At 42.2% G+C, this 12379-nt stretch overlaps 1 protein-coding gene across 5 annotated transcripts in view; it reads right to left on the bottom strand.

The window, feature by feature from the left end:
• Pard3b (par-3 family cell polarity regulator beta) overlaps nt 1-12379 on the bottom strand; it is a 990158-nt gene that overhangs the window by 383927 nt on the left and 593852 nt on the right. For all 5 annotated transcript variants that reach the window (XM_063236623.1, XM_063236627.1, XM_063236624.1 and 2 more), the window contains 2 exons: nt 9789-9921; nt 3059-3158 (listed from right to left, as the gene is read on the bottom strand). In XM_063236623.1, the coding sequence (XP_063092693.1) occupies nt 3059-3158; nt 9789-9921 (233 nt within the window). The remainder of the gene's footprint in view (nt 1-3058; nt 3159-9788; nt 9922-12379) is intronic.

Genomic DNA, 12379 nt, shown 5'->3' with positions numbered 1-12379 from the left:
ACTCAATGTGTCTGCTCTTGGTTTGCTTTAGCTTCTTCTTAGGACCCACAGTAAAAATACATTTCCCTCATGTTTATTTATTTCGACATACATATTCTAAACCTTTCCCTCATGAACACTGATGACATAGTAAAGTAACTTACTGATTTCATACTGGTTCAAGGTGTGAACATTACATTTGACCAAACTTCTCCCCTCTTCATGCCACAGCTGAGACCGGTGCCTCCTCTGAAGCACTGTTTTCCCCTTGAGAGCGTTGTGAGTGCTTCTGGGGATGGTGCAGGTCTCCTGCTCACCCTCCAGGTGCTCCCCAGCCTCCCTCCACCCCAAGTTTCACACATCCAAGGCCTGGTTGCTATTGGTTATCCAGGAAACACTGAGTAATGCAGGATGATATGGGTCACTGGATCCTGGGAAGGGGTGAGCTGCAGGGTTTGAGATTTCCTCCTTCCATCTCAACAGTATCACACCGCCCCTTCCTCTCCACGCATGCCTCCTCACGTTTGGCCCACGCCCTGTTCTCCTCTCCTTGGTCCTGAGTCTATGGATCTCTTGGTCTATGGCTCCCCCTTCAACATGGAAACTGCTCCAGGCATCCATGGGTCTGATACCCATTAGTGCCTTGCCGCTGTTCTTCAGACACAGTGAGCTTGCAGAACATAGCAGACAGCGTCCCAGCCACTGGTTCTCTCCCAGGGTGCCGTATGGTACAGCCACACTGAACACAGGATGTGTTCTTCTCTCCCTTCATTGGGTTTTCTGACCTAAGTCGATCTGCCCACCACTTTGCTGGCTGGCAGGCTCCTTTCCATTTCTGGGAAATCACTGGAACACTCCACCTCCAGGGCAGGCCTCCTCAGTCCTGCAGGCAGGGCCAGGGGCTCCTTCTGCTGGGCTCCCATGGAACTCTGCTCCCAAGGCTTTGCAGGCTGCATGTGCGTTACCAGCGTGTCTGTCTTCTTAACTGGACACTGTACTGGCCACTTGCAGGGCTGCTTTCAATACCTTTTAGCACCTCATGCAGGGTCTTGCTCAAAGCTCCAGAAATACTTTGAATGGAAGAGGGAGTGAATGGCATAATGACCAAATCCTGGGAGCAGAAGAGGATGGCAGTGGGATTAAATGCCACACGTTCAGCTGGAGAGAGATTACTGTGGAAGTGTAAGGGAGCACTTCTAGTAAGGCAGTGAGAACAGAAGCTTACACACAGCTGATTAGGAGGAGAGGGTGCAAGGGTTACCAGCTGGCTTTCCGTCAGTGAGCGGCCATAGAGGCTTGGACCTGTACTCCCAGAATCACAGAGAAACACTTTTTATGGAAAGAGAAGGGAGGAAACCTGTGCAGATGGTGAAGGAGCCATGAAGCCCTGCTAAACGCTGGCGATGCCTCCTGCCTCCTCTCTGAGCCGCCCTCTCCCCTGACAGGTTCTCGCCAGAGCCCCAGTCCCTGTCACAGTGCAGCACCCACAGGGACCCCCGTGGCCTCTTCCACTTACCCAGCTCATGTTATACCCACAGAAACCCAGGCGACCCCAGATCTGCTGTCTGTTCACACCCTGCAATGCGACTGGAGTCCCACAGGCCATCTTTAGAGCTCACAGTGGCATCACCAGCCAGCCAGTCAGCCAGACTGCGGGGTACACAGATCAAGTCACTCTTCCCACTCTGTCCTATTCCTTTGACCTGCCCTTCCCCCTGAAATTCACCTTCTCCCCGGGCATCATGTGCTTACTTCCAGGAAGGCTACTTTTCCCTTTCCCCTGATTCCTGTACCTGGACGCACTGTCCTTCGTCTCACATGCCCAGATTGTTCTGTTACATCTTCTTTTAAGAATCATTTTGGACATTGCCATCTCAGTATTGCTTTTGCCTACTGGTCTCCCGGCCTGTTGAGAGCAGGGTTTCTATCTTACTCAGCTTTGTGTCATCCCAATGGTTTTGCAATACTGTATACACAGGATAAATGCTCAAAGAGCATGCATGAGCTTACTAAAAACATGGGCCTTTTTGATACCAACAAACTGCCTTTTTGGATTGAAGCAAACAATGGAAATAAAATAAATAAATAAATAAATAAATAAATATGTTCTCATTTTCTTTTAAAGGAAGCTATACAGATACTGATCTAGAACATTATTTTGATTATGAAATTGTGTCAAGTTTGTGAAATTGGCATTTGAGAAGATAACTGATTTAAAAAATACAAAAATCAAAGGTAGTTATATGCACACACATACAGGCTTCTGTCTAATAGAGTTAGCTACACTCTTGTTATGTTGCTTTATTTTTAGCAGATTGTATTAAAAATTATAATGGAAGTGACACTAGCATTGCAGAAAGAAAAATGAAGAAATTTCACAGGATTGTCATGGGACACACAGTGTAATAAAATACACAGTTTCTTAACAGCCATAATAAATACAGAAAATAGCAAAGAGACAATTTAATGATTTTTAAAACTCATCAGAACAAAATCTATGAATTTCACTAGTCAAATAGTATATATGCTTAGCAAATCTCCCTCCCTCATGCTTGTGAGATTCTAAAAATGATTGATTCTTTAGTTTCTATTACAGAATGGACATTATATTGAGTGCCCTTTCCAATATTTTAGATTTTATATGGTATTGCTTTAATTTTTAGATTTCATTAACTTTCTTGGAACATCCATTTTTAAAATATCTTTAGAGTTGGCCAATTATGAAGAAAAATAAAAACCCATCCTAAGCTTTATGTTTTCTCTGTTTTGTTTTATGCCTTCTTGTATAACTTTTCTTTGAGTTCCACTACTCAAAGTTTTCAAGTTTACAAGTTACAAGTTTTTCAAACTTGTCAAAGAAAATTCAACCATTTTCTTAAAAATTTTAGGAATGTAAAGATGAGTCTTAAATTTCGAGAAGCAAAATATGAGCAGTCTAAGCTAATCTAAGCTATCTGAGAAGCTCTTACTGGCAAGGAATTCTAGATACTGTGATACTCCCATTCCAGAAAGAAACACAATCAGGTCACTGAGTTTTCCCAGAGAACCCAACATTTCCCATACATCATTTTATCCATACCTGTGGCTGTAATCTTCAAGGCCCATTTCCAGCCCAGGATGTGGTGGCAGGGAGGGAGGGGCTTCACCCCTGGCCCACTCATCATGGGGCAGCACCAGCTCTACAAACCAAGCACAAACCAGGCTGTGGTGAACCGCAGGAGGACCTGTTCTGAGCCTGGGTCTGTTTCAGTGTAGCTCTCAGACCCAGTGTTAATCAACACACAAACCATGCTTGCGATAAATAACACCTCACCCTGAACTGCAGGAAGAATGGGTATTCCAGGAGCATTCCCTGCGTGCACCTGCTAATAGGTGTGTCTGTCGCAGGGAACTCCTGGCAACTCTGGCCAATCAGGTCTCTACATCTTGACTTCTATATCTTTTCCCCTAGGAAGGGGCCATGTACTCATGACTTGTAATTTGTGCAAGATTAATACAACCATATCTTCTGTGTCTTGACATCACTATTAACAAGATTGTACTCACTATTTAGATGTGTTTGAATGAAAAATTTTTTTATGTCTTGCTATAACAGAAGTGTTTAGGTTTAAGGGTTTACAGGCAAGCAGAAAACTGGTGTTTGAATCTTTGTTTTTCCATTTAATATAAGCACATAGTTTTCCAGGTTCTTTTCTTTTTTCCCCAAGAAGTAAACTCAGGACCTTGTACTTCCCAGGTGGGTACTGCGCTGTTGAGCTATATCCCTGGCCCCAGGTTATTTACTTTACTAGAAAAATAATATGTACCCTGAATATCACTATGGCCAAGAATAAGTAAGAATTGTTGAGATCTTGTGTATCAGACACCGTTGTTGGTAAGTACATTATTTCATTTAACATAAATAAAACTAACAGTAATTTATGAAAAGCATCACAGAATATCTGAGTTAAGAGGGTGAGTTTTGGAGTGAATCTACCATGTTTCTGCCCTGGCTCCTACTGCTATGTGAATTTGGATAAATCACTCAACTTCCCTTGGCCTCAATATTTTTAATCTTTAAAGGGGAACAAAAATACCTTCATTGGACAACTATACAGATTAAATAAAAGGCAACACAGAGCGCTAAGTCAACATCAAGCGTTAGTCCCTAAACAATGAGTTCTACTCTGCGTCTATTCAAGTGAAATACTTGATAAAAGTGGACCCTGTGTGTCTTTAATTCATGGAGTAAGACGGAAATCTCTATCACTGAGAACTGCTACAGGAAACGTGAGTGTTTTGGGGGTTTTTATATAATGCTGGGAGTTTCTGGGTGAAACTGGCATTTAAACAAATAAAGCAGATTGCACTTTCTAATGTGGGTGGGCTGAGGCCTGAGTAGGACAAGGGTGGCTTTTCCCCTGGCACGGGACCAGGATGTCACCTTCCTTTCGCATCTGCACGGGACTGAAACACTGCTCGTCCTGGGTCTCTGGTTTGCTGGCTGGAGCCACGCTCGCCGCCAGTTTCCCTGGTTCTTGGGCCTTCAGATTCAGACCAGAGCTCCGTCATCAGCTCTTCTGGGTTTCTAGCTTCTGACTCTCCATGTAGATCTAAGGACTTGTCAGCTTCCATAATCTTGTGAGCTAATTCCTTATAATCAATATCTTTATTTATTCATAAACATGTACACACAACAGCTGGTTCTGCTTCCTGGAAAACCCTGATGAATATGTCTTGATCGGGCTTGCTTGAAGCTCTGCCTGGCACTAGTCTGAAGTGGGGTGGTGGTGACTGGGCTAACCTGTCCCTGGGAATGAGGCTCTGAAGCAGGAGGTCTGATGAGTGGGTGGCAGGGAGAAGCAGGGTGATGGACAGGGGTGGCCAGCAGGGCTGCCCCTTCTATTTCCACCCCTGTGATCCAGTGATTGGTGGTGTGGATGTAGTTAAGGTGGCAGAGATTTGCTGAAAGGAAGCAGAGCAGAAGGACTGTATTGCGTACAGGGACCAGGGACACATCGGGACAACACCCTTTCTCCTAGCTTCAATCTTTCTGTCCTCAGTCTCTCAGACCCCATCCTCCACACTTGTCTGTGGTTAACACAGAAAAGAACAGGGACGTTGCACACACAGTTGCCTTCAGAATACAGGACTGCATTGCTGGCAGCCAGCTACCTTTCCTGCTACACATTAGCTGACCAAGAGGATAGATTATTCCCTGACCACATCCTTGGGCTTACCAGCCTCAACGTTTTTGCTTATCTAACTGCAAAATCCACCCTAGCTTCTAATATCTTACCCTTTCCCCAAGGCCCATCTCAAATGATACCTTCTTGAAATTCGTGGTGTTGCTGGGATCTGTCAGAGCTTTTGTAACAGTGACAGAGAAGGCTCTTTTCCTGGGTACACAGCTAGACACCATTTCTCTGTCCTCTGCACTCCTAGGCTAGTCTTGCCAATGGAATGTGAGTAGCTGTGATAAATTCCATTTCCAACCTCTCTCTTTTTCCAACTAATATCCAAAAGCCAAATGACAAGGTGCTAGGAGATCATCAGCCACCAATGGAAGGTTCCTTGGGACCCTTGATCACTGTATGGATTATAGTCCCCTGGAACATTCATTACCCTTCTGCAAAGCCTTACCAGGCTGTGTTGTGACTAATAAACACACATTCACTGTTTTTATTTATCCACCTAAAATTATAGGTTTTTGGACTACTTAATATTATGTAAAGTTCTTCCAAATCCATAGCACACTTCCTTTGCAAATAGTTATACATTCATTGATCTAGCAAGCTAACATCTATTCATCTGTAGGTTTCCTACTAAAATACATATAACTTTCTCCTCCTCATTCTCTTCTCCTTCCTTTATGCAGCCTTTTCTTTGACTATTTTTGAGTTTCACTACAGTTACTAACTTTAATTTTTACCATGTCCATAGGGCTTTATCCAGTTTTATAAGTGCTTATAGGTGCAAAGATAAGAATTTTATTTGAAGGCACTATATCAGTACAGTATTAAACAACATTCAAATGTTCTAAGAAACTCTTTCCTCTGGATTCAGTGTCTTCATTCAGACTTAGATCATTGTGAAAGTCTAGAATTCTTGTTACCTACAGATACCATCTCTGTATTTCATTGAGTATACAAGGTATTTCCATGTATATACAGTGTGCCTTCTAATTACTTCATTGATGGCTAACTACCATCTTTTATGCTCTGTTTTGTGGGATCCATCCTGTCAAGGCCAGATTAATGAAGATGGGTAAAACAGATTTGACTTTAAACAAGGACCCAGCAAGTTATGGACCTGGTCTAAAAACAAGTCCACCATCACACTTTGTAAATACAGTTTTACTGAACTCAGTCGTGACCATTTGTTTAAGTATTGGTATCATGTATCTATGGATATTTTTGCACTACAGTGGCATAGCTGAGTTATAACAGATCCAATGGCCAGCAAAACCTGAGGTAGTTACCATCTGGCTTGTTAAGGAGAGGCAGTTTGCTGAGCCTTGCTTTTGATTCCCCTTGAAGGCAGTACCAGCAGCGCGTTCAGTTTTGCATTCCTGATAGTGTGTTCTGCACAAAGGAGGGCTCCCATAAATACCGGTCACACTGGAAAGTGTAATCTGATTTCTCGGCACCACAGCAGAGTCGGCCCATGCTCTCGAGGGGTGGATACATACTGGCTCCCAGGAGGATGTGCATGAGGAAGAGTTATGGTGTTATGTTCTCCTGCAGGGAGTCCGCATTCAGTGGCACACGACACAGAAGCAACACACTTGATGTGAGGTAGGGAGAAAAGGCCTTGCTTGGCAGTGCTGCCGGCGAGACCTGGGGCCATGATTGACTGGGGCAGTGGCGCTGAAGCAAGAGATGAGCACAAAAGGGGAGAAGAGCAATGGAAGGAGAGGCGCTAACAGCCGGAGGTGACCTGTGCTGAGACTGAGACCTGCCAGCAAGCATCCTCAGGAAATGCACCGTCGTGTTCTCATTACCGTTCAAATACTTAATAGGATTTGATAGTAGCCCCATGGGACACAACCTCCATGCTTCTGACTATCTTGGAGCACCACACTTATTACACCACAGGCACTGCTAGCAAGTCTCCAACACAAATAGGAATCTTCTGACGTTACAATTTCTACAAATGTTAGTTCTAAAAATGCCTTTTCTGTGTAACGGCTTGACAGGAATAAAAAACAAAATAGCCAGTGAACTGTGGGTGGTATGCACTATTATTAAAAAATAGATGGAATGCAGAATATCAACACTGAAGTTTTAAATACACAAAAGAAAGGAACAAGAGAAGGAAAAAGTTAATATTTTGACTGTACTAGTTCCTGTCCTTACCAGACACTGCATTCCATCAGCGTAATCTTATCTTTATAATGGAGGTGATTAAAAACTTCGTAGCGGGACTTACGAGATTTTGAGGTCTGCTATCAATATAGCTGGTGCTGTAACTCAGAATCTGGCAGCAGTTCTCCAATTTCAAGATCATTGGTACAAAGAGGAGATGATTGTGATATCCTTCCATAGGGGATTATGTTTATTGTTTCTGCTATAATAATATTTTTGCCTCTAAGTCAATAGGTTTCTATGAAAAGTAAGAGACTTTTATCTGGCCTCTAACATGAAGTTTAGTGAATCTATGCTTTGATAAGCCTAATTCTTATAAACTAGTGTGGCATCACAGATCCATAAGGAAATAATAAGAGATATTTTTCTACTTTTCACAAACTATATTAGAATTTTTATATTGACTTGGGAAATTGAAGAGGGAAGGAAATAAACTGGAAACATTTGGGGCAGCTGATGGCTTTTTCAATGATACGAAAGCTGTTTTCCTGGGTTTAGGTCTCAGGAGTAAGAAAAGCAGCCGCCTGGGCCAAATTCTGGGTGTATCCTTGCACTTTAACTAGTTGCATATTTTCACGATTTTAATCATTTCTATTTTTTCTAGAAATACCCCGTGTTTTGATGTATCAATGTCCTCTAAAATATGTTCACTATCACCTCTGCATCCATACCCTATCGGTAGTGAAAATGAATGGAGATGGAGGCGACACGTCCAGTGTTCCTTTGGGAGTCACTGGCGACATTAGAAATAAAACCCTAACTTTAGTCACTGGGCCACCCTATTGTTCAAGAGTCAAATGTTAAATTATGATTCATTTCAATACATATTATGCCCTATGTAAATGTGAGGTATTTTAATCTATATTTCAGTGTTCCCATCCCAACAGGGGCATAGTGTCCAGAAGGCTGCCTGCCCCATTCTATGGAAAACCTGTTGACCCACCCTGACTCTGCTGCTACTGAACTTAAGGTCTTAGCACAAAATATTGCTTTGTCAAGAAGATGTTGAATTTTGCTAAGGGAACAAAGACACAGTCTTTCTTTATGTGGATGCCAAATGAGTTCCAAATGGGCATCCTTAGCATCAAGTGCAAGAATTTGGACAGTCTCAGGGGATCGGCAGGACTCAGGGCTGTGGGTTAGGAGATTACTCTATGTCATAGACAGTGGAATTGAGCCCAGGCTCTGTGGGTACAGTCTTGGGTCAATTATTTAACTCTTTCTGACTGCTTTTTCAACTGTAAAATGAGGCTCATAACATTACTTGCTTCTTGTATGTCAACTATTCAGTGGAACGTCTCAAAGTAAACAATAAATAGCAATAGCTACAATTACTTTTACTAAAATGGAGGAATTCAGAGGAAAAAAACCAACATGCCATTAAGATGAAATAATTTAATTCTAGAGCAAGCGTGGTCAGATTTACAAGTCTATTCTGACAGAGCATCCCAGAACTGGGAACCTGTTCCTATGTAGTTGCATTCTGACCACATTTTAGTGTCTGAAATACATCGGTTGAGTACCTGTACACACTGCCTCCACTCAGTAGAATGGTAGTGAATGCGATATTATGAAATATGTGAGGATATAGCAAGATGCCTGTAATGTGCTATTAATTAAAAAATAATTTTTCAAACACTATATACAGTAATTTCTTTTACTTTCATTTTATGTACACACATTTGCATGAAGAAGAGACTTGCAAGATACACATAAAATATTATTGATTAGAATCTTTTTAGATAGAAGCATGAGTAATATTAAATTTTCTTTTTATTGGTTTTCTCTAATTTTTTTGCCATGAATATGTATTGCTCTGGCAATACAAAAAATGAAAGTTATTACAGAAGAGATACAGGATAATAAAATGATTTTCTTGGTGACCCAAAGTATAATTTTTTTAAAAACAAAGAAGACACTTCTCTGTGCTTCACAGGTAGAATTTCATTAGAAATGTGGTCCCCACTGCATACTGAGAGAACCTGGAGTCAGTTAGGAACCAGAACATTCCAGCTGCCACAGCGTTCAGGGCATAGCGTTTACTGTTTACCACTCAGCCTGAAACACAGCATCAACCTGGGAGCCAGGTTATGAACACTTTATGATTTAACAGAAATCCAGGAGAGTTTTTAGAGAGTTATTTGGTAATTTCAGTATTAAGGGAATGTTGCAGGAGTTAACAGTTTGCTATCTTTGATCCTCCAGGCATGGCTTTGTTTTATACATAACCCCCGTGTTTGGGGCACCAAGCACAGAAGCTGTCACTTAAACTGGAGGCCTTGTTGGGATTCTGCTTCACAGGTTCTGAGTCAGCTATCCCACCTTCTCAGTGTTCATGGCTCAGAGTAAAGAACTCTGCACTTAGTCTAATTAACTCCTCTTTCTCCTTGCTTTTTTTAAATAAAGAGGCACTTTTGTGTTTTCTCACTCCATTTGCAGTGATGAAAATGGATAGACTCTTACCTTTCTGTTTATCTTGTGGACTGTAATTGTCAAAGGAATGTAATATGCCACTCTCATTTCGGCTGGAGGCGGGTAGAACATTTTGACAGTTCTCAAAGCAAGGCTTGGAGAATGCCCCACACTCAGCAGTCTCCTGGGGGACAAAAATAAAAGTCACATTTGCCTTTTAACTTGGTCAACAGAAGCAGAGGAAAAGAATGATCAATTTATGCATAATCTTTCAAAAGTCTCTAGCATATAAGTCTTCAGCAGTGGAAAATCAAAATGGTCTTATCAGTTCCAGCATCTATGAATGTGGAATAAAAACCAGGGAAGGATTAGGAGCCCTGATAGTCAACACAAAAGAGGATTAACTTTATTATTCTCTCCCTGCACTTACAACTGGCTCCTTTCACATTTGTTTCCATCTGGGAGTACAGCTTGTGGCAGTGTCAATACAAGAATGCAGCTCGTGCCAATGGTGTTTCTCTGCCAGCCAGCTGGTCCCTCTCTCCCACCCACGTGTTGTCCTCAGATACACGCATATGCTCCAGGACACGCTGGGCTCTGCGGAGGGAACGCCATGGGCATGGCCCACTGCAGACACCTCCAATCTCCTCTGGGAGCTCAGAGAGGCGAGGCGGCCATGCCAGACAGTAGTTCTTCTGAGGTTTCTTTATTCCCCCTCCCCACCCATTTCTTAACCCCATTTGTAATTCCAACAGTCTGTAAACAAATTCACAGTTTTCTTCAAACTGCTATATCCAGAATAACACCCCACAAGCTGCCTCTCCACAGGTGCCGCTGCACCAGGAGGCAGGCAGTTGGGGGGGGGGGTGCAGCTTGAGCTGCTTTCTCAGGAGGAGGAGGCACAAGGAAGCAGGGTTTGCTCTGGTTCACAGTATTTGCCTCCTTGACAGGTTTCAAGGAAGTAAATAATTTGGAAGTCATTTCAGAGTGTTCCCTTGACCATTTGTGAGACAAACAGGCCAGAAACAAGAACACAGATGTGATTCTCAAAGCTCTTCTCTTCTGGGAAAGAATTCGGCTTGAAAAATGTATACATATTATATATTTTTTTTCTTTTCTTTTCTTTTTTTTTTTTTGGCAGTTGTGGTGATTGAACCTAGGGCCTTTAAACTAAGTTATATTACCAGCACTTAAATTTTTTTAAAGGTACTTAATTTTTGACCAGGAGTCTCCCTAAATTGCTAAGTTACCAGGTCTAGGCTTGAACCTGCCATCCTCCTGCCTCAAACCTCTTGGAGTGCTTGAGATTATAAACATATATCAACTATTCCCAGGTTATATTTTCTTATTAGTTATTAAAAATTCAGTGTTAGTGAAACAAAATAGTTAAACACTCTATTTATGCATTTTTAATAATTAAAGCGTTTTCAGCTGCTGAAGATCCAGGCTTCTCCCCCACCTGTGCGCTCCCTTTGTCCTCTACACTGCTGGCCAAACACAGCCAGGGCAGCAGCTCCTCCTCAGGTCAAGCTGAGGTTCCAGCAAGCCAGACAGGTAGGATTTGCCTTGCACAGCCTTGCGTTTTCATTTAACAATAACAACAAGAGCAAAATTTTTTTCTGTGTTCCCGGCTCTTTGATAAATGACACAATCGATATCCCAACAACTGATCAGTAACCAGCCTAATTAAAGTCTTCAGCCTGTAAAATAGAGTTGTCGTGGAGCCTTCCATTAGTGTCCTAGCCAATAAAAATATAATGGCTTTCTAAACTTATTCTGCTTCTACCGAGATGAGCTGGCAGCAGAGAGGAAAATGTTTTGGGGAAGAGAAAAACAAAACCAGGTCATAACCCATTTTTTAATACCAAGTCTCTAGGCTCAAATAGGATTACAATTGAACCTCAAGCTCATCTTCTGAAAAACATCTTTCTGTTTAAAATGATTTTGATTCAATCAAAGGTTCATTATATATTCTTCACGAGGTTCTTACAAAAATTGTTTGCATCTTATACAACTTGGTAATGCGGGGGGAGCCCACAACTTTCTATTTTGACATTTCTTAAATAGCTTCTTTAATTTTTTAAATATCAATGGTGCGCTCAGACAATCACCTCGGTGTTCCTGCCAAATCTAGCTATTTGACTGACCTGATTGTCTGAGCAGTGCTGAGACCCATTTCTAGGTTATGGATGGGTTTGATTGCACTGGAGGGCAGCTCCTGCTGCACAGGAGAATGCGCTGCCACCATGAGTGCACAGTGCAAGCTTCGACGCAGTGAAACGCAGGTGTGGGAGATCAAAGAGCTGCGGAGCTTGTTTCAAGTTTAATAAAGATAAGCTGTATATTAGGCTGCTGTCTATATGCGAAATAATGCTCTTTAATCTTCATGGGTACCAGAGACTCTCAATAGTTGAGAGTCTATGGCCTGCTCGGTCCCCATGGAAAACATGTAAATATTAGGAGAGAAAATGGATCTTGTTTAAATGTCCTCGTAAAAATTGCTTTTTGCCCCAGTTCTTGTTCCGGATCAGTTCCCTGGTGAACTGTACTAATGAGACACTTCTGAAGATGGGCTACAAGCTGAACATTAATACTTCCTTCTGTTGGAATGATGTCAATCCACTCCAGACCATGTGAAGGAA

Source organism: Cavia porcellus, unplaced genomic scaffold (assembly GCF_034190915.1).
Source record: "Cavia porcellus strain 051 isolate PalLab524CR breed Dunkin Hartley unplaced genomic scaffold, mCavPor4.1 scaffold_26, whole genome shotgun sequence".
NCBI lineage: Eukaryota > Metazoa > Chordata > Mammalia > Rodentia > Caviidae > Cavia > Cavia porcellus.
The sequence above is the reverse complement of the archived record's forward strand: the minus strand, read 5'-3'. Positions and strand labels throughout refer to the sequence as shown.